Source organism: Pollicipes pollicipes, unplaced genomic scaffold (genome assembly GCF_011947565.3).
Source record: "Pollicipes pollicipes isolate AB1234 unplaced genomic scaffold, Ppol_2.1 Scaffold_4295;HRSCAF=5057_pilon_pilon_pilon, whole genome shotgun sequence".
Lineage (NCBI taxonomy): Eukaryota > Metazoa > Arthropoda > Thecostraca > Pollicipedomorpha > Pollicipedidae > Pollicipes > Pollicipes pollicipes.
The window spans coordinates 28,365,062-28,379,739 of NW_023596461.1; the positions used below are offsets into that span (position 1 = coordinate 28,365,062).

The following is a 14,678-nucleotide window of genomic DNA, read 5'->3' on the forward strand; positions in this document are numbered from 1 at the left end:
CGCATCAGTGATGCACACAGCTGCGAAGACATGCCACTGGCGACTGTTTGTGCTGGCGCCGCACTGCGGCTAAATAAATATAATATTTTCAAAATAAAGATAGGCTATTTCCTGGCGCACCTATATCAATAAGTAAGCATGTTTTTCAGCTTGTGTAGGACCATTTCAATAGATGAACCTTCACCCAGCGCATCCCGCTTCTTAGCCATATCACTGTGCAATGTATCACTGCCGACAGCCCGAACCAGGAAACACACGGCGAGGGATTCGCTGCCACCTATATTACACATATGCACTCTGACACACACACGCACACGCACACGCGCGCGCAGCACAACGTCGGTTCACAGCTGAGTCCGCAGGACTAGAGGTGCCGCCAGGTCACGAGACCGACACCATGAGGCCGTCTCCGGGCCCGGCGCGCCGGCCGGGCAGTGCCGGACCCGCCGTCTGGCGGCGGTTTGCAGTCACGGCTCGTGCTACACGCGCCCAGACCGGCGGCAGGCGCGCGCGGTCTGGGCCCACCAGCGCGGGCCCCGACTGGATCACAATGGCTGCTCGAGGCCAGCTGCCTCTGCGTTGGTAGGTGCCAGGTGCTCGGTACGCACGAGAGCGGAGAGAGCGGGGACAGAGGGGAGAGGGGAGAGCGGCAGCGCGCGGCTGCGCGGTTAGTCAGGGGCCTCACACCTGGCGCGAACAAACTCAGAGCCATTGGCGCCAGCACGCGGGCGCGGCTGGCCGGCCGGTACAGCGGGGCGCCGGCGCGGCCGCCGCGCCCTCTACACGGTACACAATACGCACAAACGGCGGAGGCGAGCGCGCGCACGCGTGACCTGCGACGCTCCCGGCCGGCTTCCGCGATCGCCGTCGGCTGGGCCTCAGCCGACCAACACGGTATAAAACAACGCCCGATCGACGGCAGCAGATTCCAGCGAGGTGAGAAGAGACGCGGGTCACGCCGCGTCCCACTGGCCCGCCTAGCGGGTCAGGACGCCGACAGGCCCCCACCCGAGGGCGGTGAGCCGCAGCCCGCGCACGCGTGGCTTCCCAGCTGGCAGCTGAAGGGTGCTCGGCTCCTGGCCGCGTTACAACCGGAGCCGCGCCCCAACTTCGGGCCTCCGCTACGCTACTGGCCAAAACTGGCGGCTGGGCACCCACGTCACTTCCACCCTGGGGTTTTGGGGCACATAAAGCAAGCGAACGCGAGCTTTGGGCGAACGCAATGAAACCAGGCCTGTCACCAATTTAAGCTTAGCATTCAAAACCGTTTATCTCGCGGTAACAAACGACAATAGTCGGCATCGGCGGGCGAAAGCTCGGAACAAACGTTCAATTACGCAACAGCGTTGTCAATTACGTCACAAACAAAAGAGCCGCGGACGACCGGACCCCGCACCGGTCTAGTACGATGAATTTTCTAGCACCACAACAAGTACCAGCCGAGAAGATCACATCAAGTGGAAAAACAGCGTGGATCGCGCGCTACGCAGATTTCCCATTACGAGGTCGGTGCACATGGGCCAGCGTTGGGCCACTCCCTGGCAGCTTTGGGGTTGCAGTCAGCAGTTGATCATTGTGACGGTGAATACAGAAATTGGCCAGGGAACGTACCGCGACCACCGTTAAATCGGCTGCATTTCTTTGTGAAATGCACACAATCATCGACGCGAGGAGTTACCAACTGCGCGGGACACACGTCCCGCGGCGAACTAAAACTGACGGCCGTCAGTACCCAAAGCTGACGGCACGCTTGTACGGTTACACGTGGTGACGCCGCTGCTCACTGCCGGGTCAGTCAGCAGGCGCTGCTGTATGCTGGAGCGTCACTTCCCTGGTGGTGGGGGTGGCGAACGTCCGAACCGGGTTCGGCCGGGGGTCGGGCTCGGCCGACGCGCGCCCCCGACCGGCAGCTCACTTGTTCACCATGATCTTGAGATATTGCAGCGCGTTGTGCGCCGCGTCGGCCTTGGCCTTAGCCGGGTCGTCGCCGACGCCGTAGCAGACGGCGACGGGCAGTGTCGATATCTGGACCAGGCACTGGCAGCGATCTGCGGCACACGGCGGCACGGTGAGCATCGCCGGAGGCAGCGCGTGCCCGCCGACCGACACCGGCGATGGCCACCGACACCGGCGATGGCCACCGACACCCGAAGGAGAGCGGGCGACGCCGCCGCCGCCCAACGCCGGAGGACAGGGCAGCAGGAAAACACGACGTGACGAAGACATAGGCCGTGGCAGAGCGCAGGTCGCTCGGAGGTCTGCCTGTCGTTAGCCTGTCGCTAGCTAGCACGATGACCAACACGTTATGTAGTGCAGAGCAGTACACTGGTAGCGGAGAATGCCGGTCTTCCAGACGGAGCGCCATGTGGCGATCACAGTTTAAAGGGGGGGGGGGGGGGGCGTTGTACGCATGGTCACAACCTGAGCGAGACCAAGGTGCTGTCACGGCTGAGGCCCGTCACAAAATACTGCACGCTCCCATCCAAGCCGACAAAGCACCCACCCGTTGAACAGTGCGACATGCAAAATGCAGCACGTTGGGGAAGGACTGGGCTAGGCACAGCCTGATCAGCCCGAAAAATGGAAGAAGACACCATAAATTGCTGTAGAATACCCTATTCCCATATGGACAAACAACTAAATCTGTTCTTTAACATTGAGCAAGTCAGAAATAGCTAAATCTGATCATAAAGATTAAAATACAGTCCACGGTAACTTGCCAAATCTAAGCACTGATCAGCTTGACTGCAGTCAATATTCTAGCCGATTCATTAAAACTAACAGCGTGGCTGGGTGCTCCGTTATGACACTTGCAACCGGCGATGATGCCCCCATCCCCCCCCCCCCGCAGTGCATCATGTGCGCACGAAACGAAGACATCCCGAAGCTGAAAATCATAGACCTTTGGACACTGGACCCCAAGCAAATAACTGTATATCTGCTAGAAATTTCATCAAAAAGGTGTTAGACATAAGCGGACGAGGGGTCGGCACTTTACTGCTAAACACAGAGTCATCGGCGGATCAACAGCCAGCCGCTGTCGGTTTGCGGTGGAGGAGCTGACGCAGTGTGTCTAAGGCGCAAGAAAGCACATACCGATTCAAGACTGCGGCGAGCAGGAGTGTGACTACAAGAGACAGCAAAGCTATACCTTCAAATGACTTCTCGTCGATATCAACCCAGGTGATTGGGAACGTCTGCTCCAAGGCCAGCTCCTGCAGGAACTGGACGCAGTTCCACGTCGATTGGTTCGGCGCCGTCTCCTGTCGAGAACACAGAGCGCATGAGACACACACACATACCGTCGCGGGCTTCACATTCGGCGCAACACACCGCCCTCCAACGAATTTCGGCTGCTTGGTGTAAAGTCTCAAACAGTACCCCTTGATCGTCTTCCGTGAGCGAAAGAGCATGTTCAGGGCCGAGCGTGCTTCGCTCGCGCCCATCGAGCACCGCGCGTGCGAGCGCACCTCGTGAACGACCGCGCGAGGGGCCCAGCACAAACCGCCACCGCGGCGCAACGGCACCGGGAGGGCGCCGCGTCCCGGAGCGCTGGCTGCCGGCGGTCAGGGCCGTACCCGCAGCTCGAAGAGCTTCGGTCCGGCGGCCGCCTTCAGGTTGCGGTGGAACTGTCCCACGTGCACGCTGCTGGACGCCGTCAGCGGCGGGATCTGACTCGACATCAGGCCCGAGAAGTGGTCCGCCAGCTTCTGTACCGCCTGGCGGGCAGAGTCCGAGTCAGACTCGGATGTCAGATGCCGGCCGGACCGCACCCGTGCCTTGACACCGGGTGACAAGCGCGCCCTTCTGGGAGCGCCCGCCCGCGTCCGACGAGCGCGCCGGCGCCATGAGCTATGGGCGCAATGCATGCATGTAAAACTACACTGAAACATTGGGACAAGCTCAGCTACACAGGGCATGATCACAATAACATGCACTTGTACTAACGAAGCAAGATGGCAGTGATCGTCACTACGGAGGCTCAAAAGAAAACAGTAGGAGAGAGCACAGAAGGTCAAACACTGGAGGAGGGAGGGGGAGCGGGGCGCTGCATTTCCAGTCCAAGCGGAGAAAGTGCAACAAGCCATTCCAGCAGAGCAGCCAACCGAAATGCCGGCTGATTCGTGCGAGGATGGGTACGCTGGCCAAGCCATCTCGGACCTGCCCCGCCACTTCCAAACCAAACAAAGCAGGTCTGTGATTTTGTCATGTCTGAGATCGGACCGACCGCAGAAGGAGTGAGCAGTGACGAAGCTGCTAATCTGCGTGCTAATCAAGATCGACTTCGTCTGCGCCGCTGCCGCCTCAACGGGCGTAACCGTCTGCAGCAGCCGACGGCGTCAGCGAGCAGAACACCTGCCACCACCAGCCGACGGGATAGCACGCCCGCAAAAGCAAAGGCGGGACAAACAACGGGAGACGGGAGGGGAGACGGCTACCCCGCGCCGGCTGCGTATCTCCTCTCCGCCGATATCACAAAATGGCCCTTGAAGCGCACCGCCAGACCAGCGGCGCAGCGAGAGCGTGATTTACCGGAACACTGCGCTGGCTGCGGCGCGGGAGCGTCTCCCGGATCGGCCGGGCTACTATCCTCCGGCGACAGGCACGCCAACGAAACGAGACCGGTGTCCTGCGGCCCAAGGAGAGCGTGCGAGAGCAACGCCGCGCAGCAGGCGCTGTCCGCTCCCGGGGCGGATAAGGGCGTGGTACGGACGGCCGCACGCACAGCGGGCTCACCAGACATGCGGGATCACACACGCAATGCCACGACCAGGCCCACGGCGGCGCAGGCCGGCGGCGCGTCACACTCACCACGGCCCACGCAACGGCTGCCACACCGGCCGCGCATGTTACAGCCCTCCGCAAAAACCGGCCGCGCCCAAATGCGGCACCACACCCCGCCGAGACGGTCCAAAAGCCTCGGGCGGCAAAGGGAACGGCTGCCACAGTCGATGTACCAGCCAACCTTGTGGCAGCCGGCGCCGACCACAAGCGGCGCCCCGCGGGGCCTAACCTGCGGGTCGTGAGCTTCTGACGCGGCCGGGTCAGCGGCGGCATCCGCCGGCGCCGCAGCCAGCGGCGGCGCCTCGCGCAGCTTGCTCAGCATCAGGTTTGACGCCTGCCGCTTGGCGATCTTTTTCGACTTGCCCACACCTGGCGAGCAGACGGCTCGGTCAGCATGTGCAGTCGACAGACGGCGCTGCGGGCGCGCCGACCGAACCGAACACTGCTCGAGCAAACCATGGTGCTGAGACATGCAGAAGACACGACGGCAGCCCAACGAGCAGCCAGGGTTGCGATCGGTCATCACCCCATCACTCGTCCTTGAACGGCCCGCGGGACCACGACAGCAGCCCGACGAGCAGCCAGGGTTGCGATCGGCCATCACCCCATCACTCGTCCTTGAACGGCGCACAGAACACGACAGCAGCCCGACGAGCAGTCAGGGCTGCGACCGGCACCTCACCCCCGTCACTCTTCCCTGAACGGTCCACAGGACACGACAGCAGCCCGACGAGCAGCCAGGGTTGCGATCGGCACCTCACCCCGTCACTCGTCCCTGAACGGTCCACAGGACGCGACGGCAGCCTGACGAGCAGCCAGGGTTGCGATCGGAACCTCACCCCGTCACTCGTCCCTGAGCGACCAGCACATGGTCATCACCCCATCACTCGTCCCTGAACGGCCAGCACATGGCCAATCACTACGATAGAGAGTTGGCAACCTCAACACTGCTCTTAAATTACAAGCGCAGAATTTTGTGGCACATTCTCGTGCCTAACTTGGTGTCTTTGTCCCTGTTTTAGTAGCTTTCTCTTTTCGTACACAATGGAATGTCTGTGTCCCATACTGATATTCTCAATATAGCAGCAGCCCAATCCACATCGTTGTGTCCCAACACAAAGCGCAAACTGCTTGTTCTAGCAAAACATGACTGACAAACTTGTTGGCAGGTCCAACGCCCCAAGCACGAAGGCCACAAACGGGACCAGTGAGAGCCGGCTCTGTGGAGGCAGCGAGCTCCATGTTGAAACCCAGGCCCAAACCGACGTCCCGCAGCGCGCGTATCTACGACGCGCTGCAGTTCCCATCAGGATACCAGCGTTCCGAACGACACAAACCCGCTGCAGTCCATCGACCTGCGGGCCGACCGGGCGCCTCGCCTGCACAGGCGAGCGGCGGCCCGGCCGCTGGCGCTCACCGGTCTCGGTGAAGGCGGTGCCGATGCGACAAGCGATGGTGAAGGTGCGCTCGTGGGGCAGGCCCTCCTCCGCCGACAGCTCGTAGGCCGGCGGTGGGTACCGGTACGCCATGCACAGCTCCTGTAGCTGGCCCACCGGATTGCCGGGGATGCCGTCGTCGTACGGCGAGACGAGCTGCTCCAGCGGCGATTCGGCCTGCGCGGCCGGCGCCGGCGCGCCCGGCGGCGCCGCCTGGTTGCCGAGCACCATGTCCCAGCACGGCCTTGGCCACGGCGTGTTTGGCCTTCTTCTTGCTCTGGCCCTGACCGCTGGCGATGAACTCGCCGACCGTGGCGCGGTAGAGGAAGGTCGGCTCGTGCACGGCGCCCTCCACCTGCGGCGACGGCACGCACTGTCACGTCCGCGGACCGGGGCCGAGGGGCGACGGGTCGGCCGGCGCCGCAGCGCGCCAGCCGGCCACAGCATGACGGCCAACGGGCGCTCCTCTCAGCCACGCCTGGGTCCACTGGGCGGACAGTGCGGTGCTCATGCTCTTGGCCCTTCGGCTGGTCCGTCGTCGCGGAATGCTGTGGCCGCTGAGGCGAAGAGGTGCATGCCTTATGCACAGACCAGCGGCGTGGTGAAGAGCTTGGGTCCACTTTACCCAGGTTAATGGACAATTTGCAAATGAGCTATTTCAAAGTTAAACGCCTTTGACATGCCTTGGTGTGATAAGTACGCGTTACGCTGGCTTATAAGAACTTAATTTACGCGATCACGATTGCCCAGCTTATAAGAACGTGAGTCTACATATGAGTGCAGACAAACAATGTGAGTCAATCAGTGTAGTTCATCAGGTGGTGGTGTCAAATCCCATTGAGTCATACCTGGATAAGGTCATATTTGGGAGTGATGCCCCGCTTGGCACACAGCTCCTGCAGAAGCGAAACTGGAGTCTTGGATGGCATTGTTGGCATCTGAAAGCAGCATATCATATTAGGTTCTTTGGCCATAACATCGCTTTGTTTCTAAGTCTTTGCTATTTCAGAGCTATTCCCTGCAAATGTAATTTACTGGAGGCAAGAACATAGGACACCCCGAGCTACTGTACAGTGCCACAGTTCTTGCATTTTTAGCACACTAGGTTCCTGTACTGACTTGTGCTGGACTCTGGGCTGGGCTTGAGTCAATTCTGAAATTTGCCTTATTTGTATTCAGTCAGTAGGAGCCAGTTTGAAATGAAACAAAAGGATAAGGGTCACAGCCATCTGCCTTGCTATCACAATGAATGCCAAATATATGCTTCTATGAAGTCCAAGGAACAGTTAGAACACAAACCATCACAACTGGAATAAATGGAGTGTTTTGGGTGATACCTGCATTTTCCTAGTGCTTGTGCTGGTTTGTTTTGTGGTGCTTTGTCTAGTATTTTCCAGCATTAAGCAAACACTTAAACCAAATTCATAATAACCACCATGTGGAGAAATATGCATGCATGACTATGACCATGACTCTGGCATGGACTGCCATTTACCATAGCTGCTGCCATCAGCCACAGATCATAAGTCAGGAGAAACAGCCAGTGTTTGATGAAACTCAAACCCATCCTGTCACATGTGGGTGAATTCAAAGACAGGTGCTTTAGGGAGCTGGGACACTGGATTAGGCAAATCAAGAGGAGCAGCACTTCCACTACCATTGGCAGGTTAAAGGGACACCTTTTTGGTCTTGGAGCACATGACCCACAAATGCATGGAGGAGACATTGTTTTTTGCCTAACTTTACACAGTTTCTCTGCCAGAGTGCATGATGGTGACACACAATGCATAATGATGCAATATTTAAGGCTAGATGTGTCAAGCATGTCAAGCACACTTCAAGTTGATTATCACCATTAACATGAAACCAGGTGTTTTTTCTGCAAAGGATGTTAAAAAAACAAAGAGTTGCCACCACAGTGAAAAAGGATGTCCTTAAAATAGTATTTAGATTCACAAAACATGATAGAATATCACTCCAACCATAATCAAAGAGCATCCAATATGAGAGTCTAAAAACCCAAGCCCATCCCTCATGCACTGCTGACTGCTGATGTAAACATCAACCTATTCCAAGCAGCTTTTTAACATCTGCTGAGAACAAACACATTATGTCAGCCAATCCATATTTCACCATAGTATTCACAATGTGAGCACCATATCAACACAAACAATGGTTCATTGCCACCCTCATAACTCAGTTCAATGAGTGCATTGACTGTTTGGCACAAATGTGGGATGATGTTTTAGAAACTGCAATGATATGATTTGCCAATGGTCACCACTGTTGGTCATTATTCTTGGTGCTTTTATTCCAGGTCAAAAATTGGTGCTCAATAGCAGTTCCAAATTCAGATGGCAGCTGTTGCCTGCATCTTGTGGGTACAGATGGAGGATGCATTTTCTGAGAGACACCATGCCAGCAGTTAACATGCATGTACTCAGCAGCAAATTTGCTGAAGATATTCTAAACTTCAAGATCACATTATCTATATCAGACTGGATAAGCTTGAGTGGGTGCATAATTGGATACATTTTTATACAAATTCACCACATCTAAAGAAACAAGTTTGCCATTCTTAAAAATACTTAACCATCCCATAAGCTAAATAAATCAGTGTTAGGCCTGTGCCTTCAACAATTACATACATGAAAAACACTGAACTCCATTTTGGCATAGAGTTATAATGCTGTTAAAGTCTTAGCATATTTTTTTACTAGCTATGAACCTCCTAATATTGCATACCTACTTGTTTTGAGCTGTCAAATTATAGGAAACAACCCATTCAATCCACCAACTTAAACAAAAACCCACAATAACCAAAGGTTATAACCATGATAAGAACATAATCTGCACAAACCCAGGCAACCACTGATCCTACCTTTGCATTTCTATTACTCTTCTGGTGAAGCCAATTCTGGTTTGTAGCTAGAAGTATTGGCTGGTCTTAAAGGTTGCAAAATCCATATTTCATCACCTGTACCAAATTGAATTGAACTGATGTATGTTATGTGCATCCAGTATGACCCTAAGACCAGCTTGTTTCAAAGTTTAAGTATTCTGTCACAGCAGTCTAAGCACCAGGGCCCTAATTACCACCTTGTCCACATTCAGTAACACAGACTATCATCAGTCTGATTTTGCCATGTCTTTATGGGTAAGCGAAAGGTGGCAAGGTCTGCTCAGATCAGGCAGCCAACTGCCAAATCTAATGAAATTTATTACATGCTGGTCAGTGGTATCATGATGATGACAATGATGGTAATATTGATTTAGGGTTTTTATAACATCAGCTGCCAATGATACAGCATCATCAAGACTTTGCTTAGGAGAGAGCCAAATCAGGACAAGGTAATCACTTCCAGCTTAAGCAGCCTATATTATTATTTAGGGGTCCTGATTTCAGGTTTCATGCCCTTATTAGGTTTAGGATGCCACTTAAGCATGCCAATAAAAAGTTTCTGCTGGCAAATATCTGGCCAACACCTTCTAAAACAACTTAATATAACCATACTGGTCCATTTCACATCACTGGCTTGCAGCAGCATGGTTTGCTATGCAAAGGTCTAGGCAGCTTTAGCCAGTTTTTGCAAACAGCAATACATGCCAGTCCTCCTACACTAATGATAGCATGGCATCAGCAATTGTTTCAGCTGTTTCCTGACAACCTAGCTTTGACATGAGGAAAAAGGGTCACATCTATACAAAAAAGTTGCTTTCCTCTAAAAGGTAGTCATTTACTCACAGTAAAATTATTTACATTTCATAAGTTATTCAATAATGTAACACCCTCTTTGAGAGCATAAAAGAATGAAACAACTTGTCTGCTTCAAAGTCAATCTATGTCAATCCCCACTCATGAATGATAAATAGCAATGCCTACATAGGCATCATACTTTTATTTTTATTAGGTATTTGGACTAATGTCAAACTATGATGGTAAACCAAATGCTAAACCACATAGTTAAAGAAGAATGGACTGATAAAAGGTGATACACATTGAGTGCAAGGACTATCAACATATTTTCTTGTGTGATGCATCAACAAACCAAAGAAAACTCACCGCTGTGCCGTTCACCGCAACCCCATTGGAGTTACTGTCAGCATCCATCAGTGAGTGATTAGTGACACAAACTACAGTTATGCAGGATCAAACAACAGGGATACAACTATAGCAGTTATTAACTGAAATTAACGGGACCATCCGAGCTTATCCAAAGGCCCCGATCTTTGGGGTTTTCGCAGCTCACACTTCCTGCACCCTTTTCTCCCAGAAATACGTCTGAAACAGATGAACACATGCAACACATACACGGATGGTGCATATTTGTTTCCAAGTCGCTACGGACTTTTTCCTGACAAAATATCTCAAGATAAGCCCGTGAATTCAACAGCAATGTTATCAGAATGCTACCAGATCAGAGTATAAAATGCTATTAAATGCGAGGGCATGCTATATGATAAATGGTGCGTTACAGGTTGGCGTGTCTCAACCTCTGAAATGGCAAAAAAAACCGCATAGGGACAGTGTTCGGAATCAAAGCAATGATGCGAAGGAGGTTCTTTGAGCTAAAAAGATACTAAACATAACTGCATTCTCCAGGGTGCATGGATGAAGGGGAGGGGCGAGGAGGGAAGTTTTTTTTCCATGCGTCCAACCCCTGTATAACAAATAATCACACTCGAGAAAGCTTATGGGATCATCCTTACCCTGTAGCACCCCCGTCAATGGTTTTCGCTGGGCACCAGTGGCGCAGGCAGGAGAGGGGGCACAGGGGCACGAGTCCTCCATAAGTTGCGAGGGGCCCTTCGGAACCCTCGGACCTACGATTAGGGGACTGGTTTTGGAGATCCGGAGGGCCGAAAGACCGGCCAGGGGTCGCATTTAGGGGCCCGACCGCAGGTCTGGGCGCTTCAATGCCCACTCCTCCAAAAATATCCTGCATTCCAGCTGTCACACTTTAAGATCAATAGTGTGCAAGATACAAGACAATGTTCCTTGCAGTGTTGTAGTGAGACAACACAACAATGTTCCTTGTAGTGTAATACTCAAGGGAGCCCCTTCACCTGAAAGAAATAAGGGGTATCGTCAGTGTTGAATGGAAGTGGGTTGAAAAGACTTTGTAACACACAAGGCCATCCCATGTTTGCCCTGAAAACGTTCATTATTTTTCAGAATCGACTAGTGAAACAAATGCATCAAAAGGTTTGATCCTGGTCACCGGGAGCCGGTAGTATAGCAGTGAACACGTGTTTGTTTAATCATTACGCAGCTGAGATACCCCAGGTACGGGTTTAGATTCCCCGTGGTGCCCGCCCTCCTCGCCGGATAACACTACTTCACAGCACCGCCATCCATGCAGCCAACTTCAAACAACGGAACTACTGGCCATATTTTCTTCAAGCCGGCACCAATCGAAAGCTATTATACGGCTTAAGTTGACTTTCTGAATCTGGTGACCCCAGGCCACCATTTTTACCTTAAAAAATCGCCTAAACCGCTTCAGGGCATTGCAGCCAAGTTCAAACTCGGAAACCGCCCTCAACCGATCTGCTTAAAACTTTTACTAGAAGATAGAGCGCATGCGATTTTATGAGGAGTTCAGAAACCGTTGACCCCAGGTCACCATCTTTACCTTCAAATACCGCCTAAACCACCTTAGGGCATTGCAGCCAAGTCCAAACTCGGAAATCGCTAAACTAATCTGCTTTTAGCATTTACCAGAAGATAGAGCGCATGCAATTTCACCAGCCGTTTTAAAAACTGGTGCCACAGGTTACCATCTTCATCTTCAAAGGGATGAAGATAAAGACGGGATAAATACGGGAAATCCCATCTCACTGTGCACAGCCCTATGGAGATAGGCATGTTACGTATGCACATACTTCGAGCTCATTCATTTTCTCCATATCACGTTAAATCCTGGGATTTTTAATCTAGGCCGTTTCGGAAAAACAGGCAAAATAAACTTAAGTTGGCTTGTTAAAATACCACCGAGAGCCCAGCACGGACTTGATTCCTAGCTTATTTACGGGTAGGCGGCTGGGCGATGAAAACAGCGATGACTAATGACAATGCAAACTTTTCTTTGTTATAAATAAAGGAGTACAAAATGTCATGCAATTAAATATGTTAAGAGCTTGATGCACAAGTTTGATCATTGTCACACATACTCAACGGTCAAGGAAAATGACACGTGCGACGTCAGCGGCACGTAAACTTACGTTCGACGATTGAGCTTAGAAATTCATCGGCGCATATCCGATTGCTGCTCTAAGGCAGCAAGGCCAATAGGAACATAACCTGACCGATCGTGGGTGGCGTGCGAGGCCAACAAGGAGGCTTCCGTCAACAAGTGCAGGGTCTTCTGGGCAAGTGAAAAGAGTGACCTAGCTGCTGCCCCTGAGCAGCTAGGTGTACCCTGACATATGGGGCCCTCGGAAAAAGCATATAGAGCCTTTCGTAGGATGGGAAGAATCGGTGGAGGGCCCCTGAACGATCAAGAGTGGCCCAGGAATGAAAGCAGATAGTGTCCCAGCGCAGCCTTGGGATCACCCACAGAAAAAATGTGAAAAGATCAAGGGCAAACGTGGAAGGCTCCATGGCAGTCAGATCGACCAGGCAAGTGGCTATACATGGCCCGTGCAACAGCGTAAGGGGCCTTTGTACTGCGTAATGAGCCCAAAATATTTCCTTATCACCCACATTTTCAATCACAAGAATCAATTTTGCTTGCTTATAAACTATTTGCTTTCGCTTGCAACATACTGTCGCCTGTAGACCTAAAGACGGGCAATTTTGTTTTGCTTTTATTAGAAAACTGCGTCCGTTCAGAAGCCGTTATCGACCCCCTTCGAAGTCTATGGGTCTCCTCGCATGGTCCGGTGCTTTTTCCCCCCGATCATCTCCCCCCCCCCCCTCTGTATCAGCCACCGGCCCGAGCAGCTTTAAAGATGGGGCTCACCAAGAGCACAGGGCTATCCACTTCAAATACGAGGCACTCTAGACACGCATGGAGGACACCGGAGGGATCGAGCGTACCCGAGCAGGGGTTAACAGATAGAGCCCCGTCAAGAAAACAGGGCCTTCCATTCAAATATGAAAGGCCCTGAATGACCCGAATGCGCCAAGAGCAGGTTAGCAGATAGGGCCCCGTCAAGAGCGTAGGCCCCTCCATTCAGATAGGAATTACGCGATGTAGAGGTCCCATAACGACCCAATGTGTTCTGACCAGCCTATCAGAAGGAGCCCCGATAAGAGCACAAGGCCCTTCATTCAAATAAGAGGTAACCAAAAACCCAATGCGGAGAGCTATCGAACACATGAAGCCTAGCCGAGCAGGTTATCAGATGGCCACGATAGGAGCGCAGGGCCCTAACTTCAAACACCAAAACCTAATGTGCATGGTCCCAAACAGCCCAGTGTCGCCGAAGAAGCGAACAGAGGCCCCCCGACGAGTGCGTGGGGCCCTCCATTTAAATAGGAAGCACCCAAGCCCCAATGCATAAGGTCTCCGAACGATCGATATGCCCGAGCAGGGTTATCAGATATGTCCCCGACAAGAGCGTAAGGGCCCACCCATTCAAATAAGAAGTACCCAAGACCAGCATGGAGGGCATGCAAAAGATCGCGAGTGTACCCCATGCAGGCTATAGATAGCCCCCGAGGGAGCGTAGGGGTCCTAGCATTTAAATACTCAGTGTGCAAGGCCCAAAACGATTCAGTGTGCCCAAGCCGGCTCACAGATGGAACTCCGACAAGGTGCGGGGCCCTCTTTTCAATTAGAAAAAAACCCAAGACTCAGTGTGGCGGGCCCCGAACGACCGATGTGCCCTCAGCAGATTAACAGATGGACACCCGGCAAGAGCGTAGGGCCCTAAGCAAATCACAAAGAACTGGAAGTGCCCCTGACCAATTTAGAGTATCCATGAGCATACCACGAGTGTGACGGTAGGTTAACCAAGGCCAATATAAAAGGCCACTGAGCGACCGATAATACTCCGGCAAGTTAACATATGGGACCCCAGCTATAGCGTACAGAGCCTTTCTGGCGAATGTAAAGAATCCGTGGAAGGCCCTGCGTGACAAGGGGGCCCCTGCTCTGGCACGTGGCACGTGACAAGGCCCCTTGCTCTGGCACGCCAGCAGGGGGCCCAGCAACAGCCAGGGCCCTCCAGGCAAATGCAAAAAATCGAGGGCAACGTGGAAGGCGGAAAGAGCATGGGGCCTCTGGACAACGTAATGAAGCTCAAAATTCCCAAAAAACAGCTTTGAAATCATTGAAGCTTTTGTCTGCTTGCAGGTCCTTTACTTTCGCTTGCAACTGTTCTTACTCGCCTGCAAGTCCAAAGGCGCCCAATTTTGTATCGTTTTGTTCATAAAAACTTGCACCTGTTCGACCGACCATGGGCTCTGAAGGTGCCCATGGTCGGCCGAACAGGTCCAGTTTTTGGCTT

At 53.0% G+C, this 14,678-nt stretch overlaps 1 protein-coding gene across 1 annotated transcript; it reads right to left on the reverse strand.

The window, feature by feature from the left end:
• Nucleotides 1–1,846: 1,846 nt before the first annotated feature.
• LOC119096729 (RISC-loading complex subunit tarbp2-like) lies at nucleotides 1,847–10,435 on the reverse strand. Its single transcript, XM_037219640.1, is given in 8 exon segments — nucleotides 1,847–2,048; nucleotides 3,152–3,263; nucleotides 3,579–3,719; nucleotides 5,015–5,154; nucleotides 6,203–6,455; nucleotides 6,457–6,576; nucleotides 7,070–7,159; nucleotides 10,285–10,435. Coding segments are annotated over 8 exon segments (1,041 nt in total). The 5' UTR covers nucleotides 10,333–10,435; the 3' UTR covers nucleotides 1,847–1,911.
• Between the last annotated feature and the right edge of the window lie 4,243 nt (nucleotides 10,436–14,678).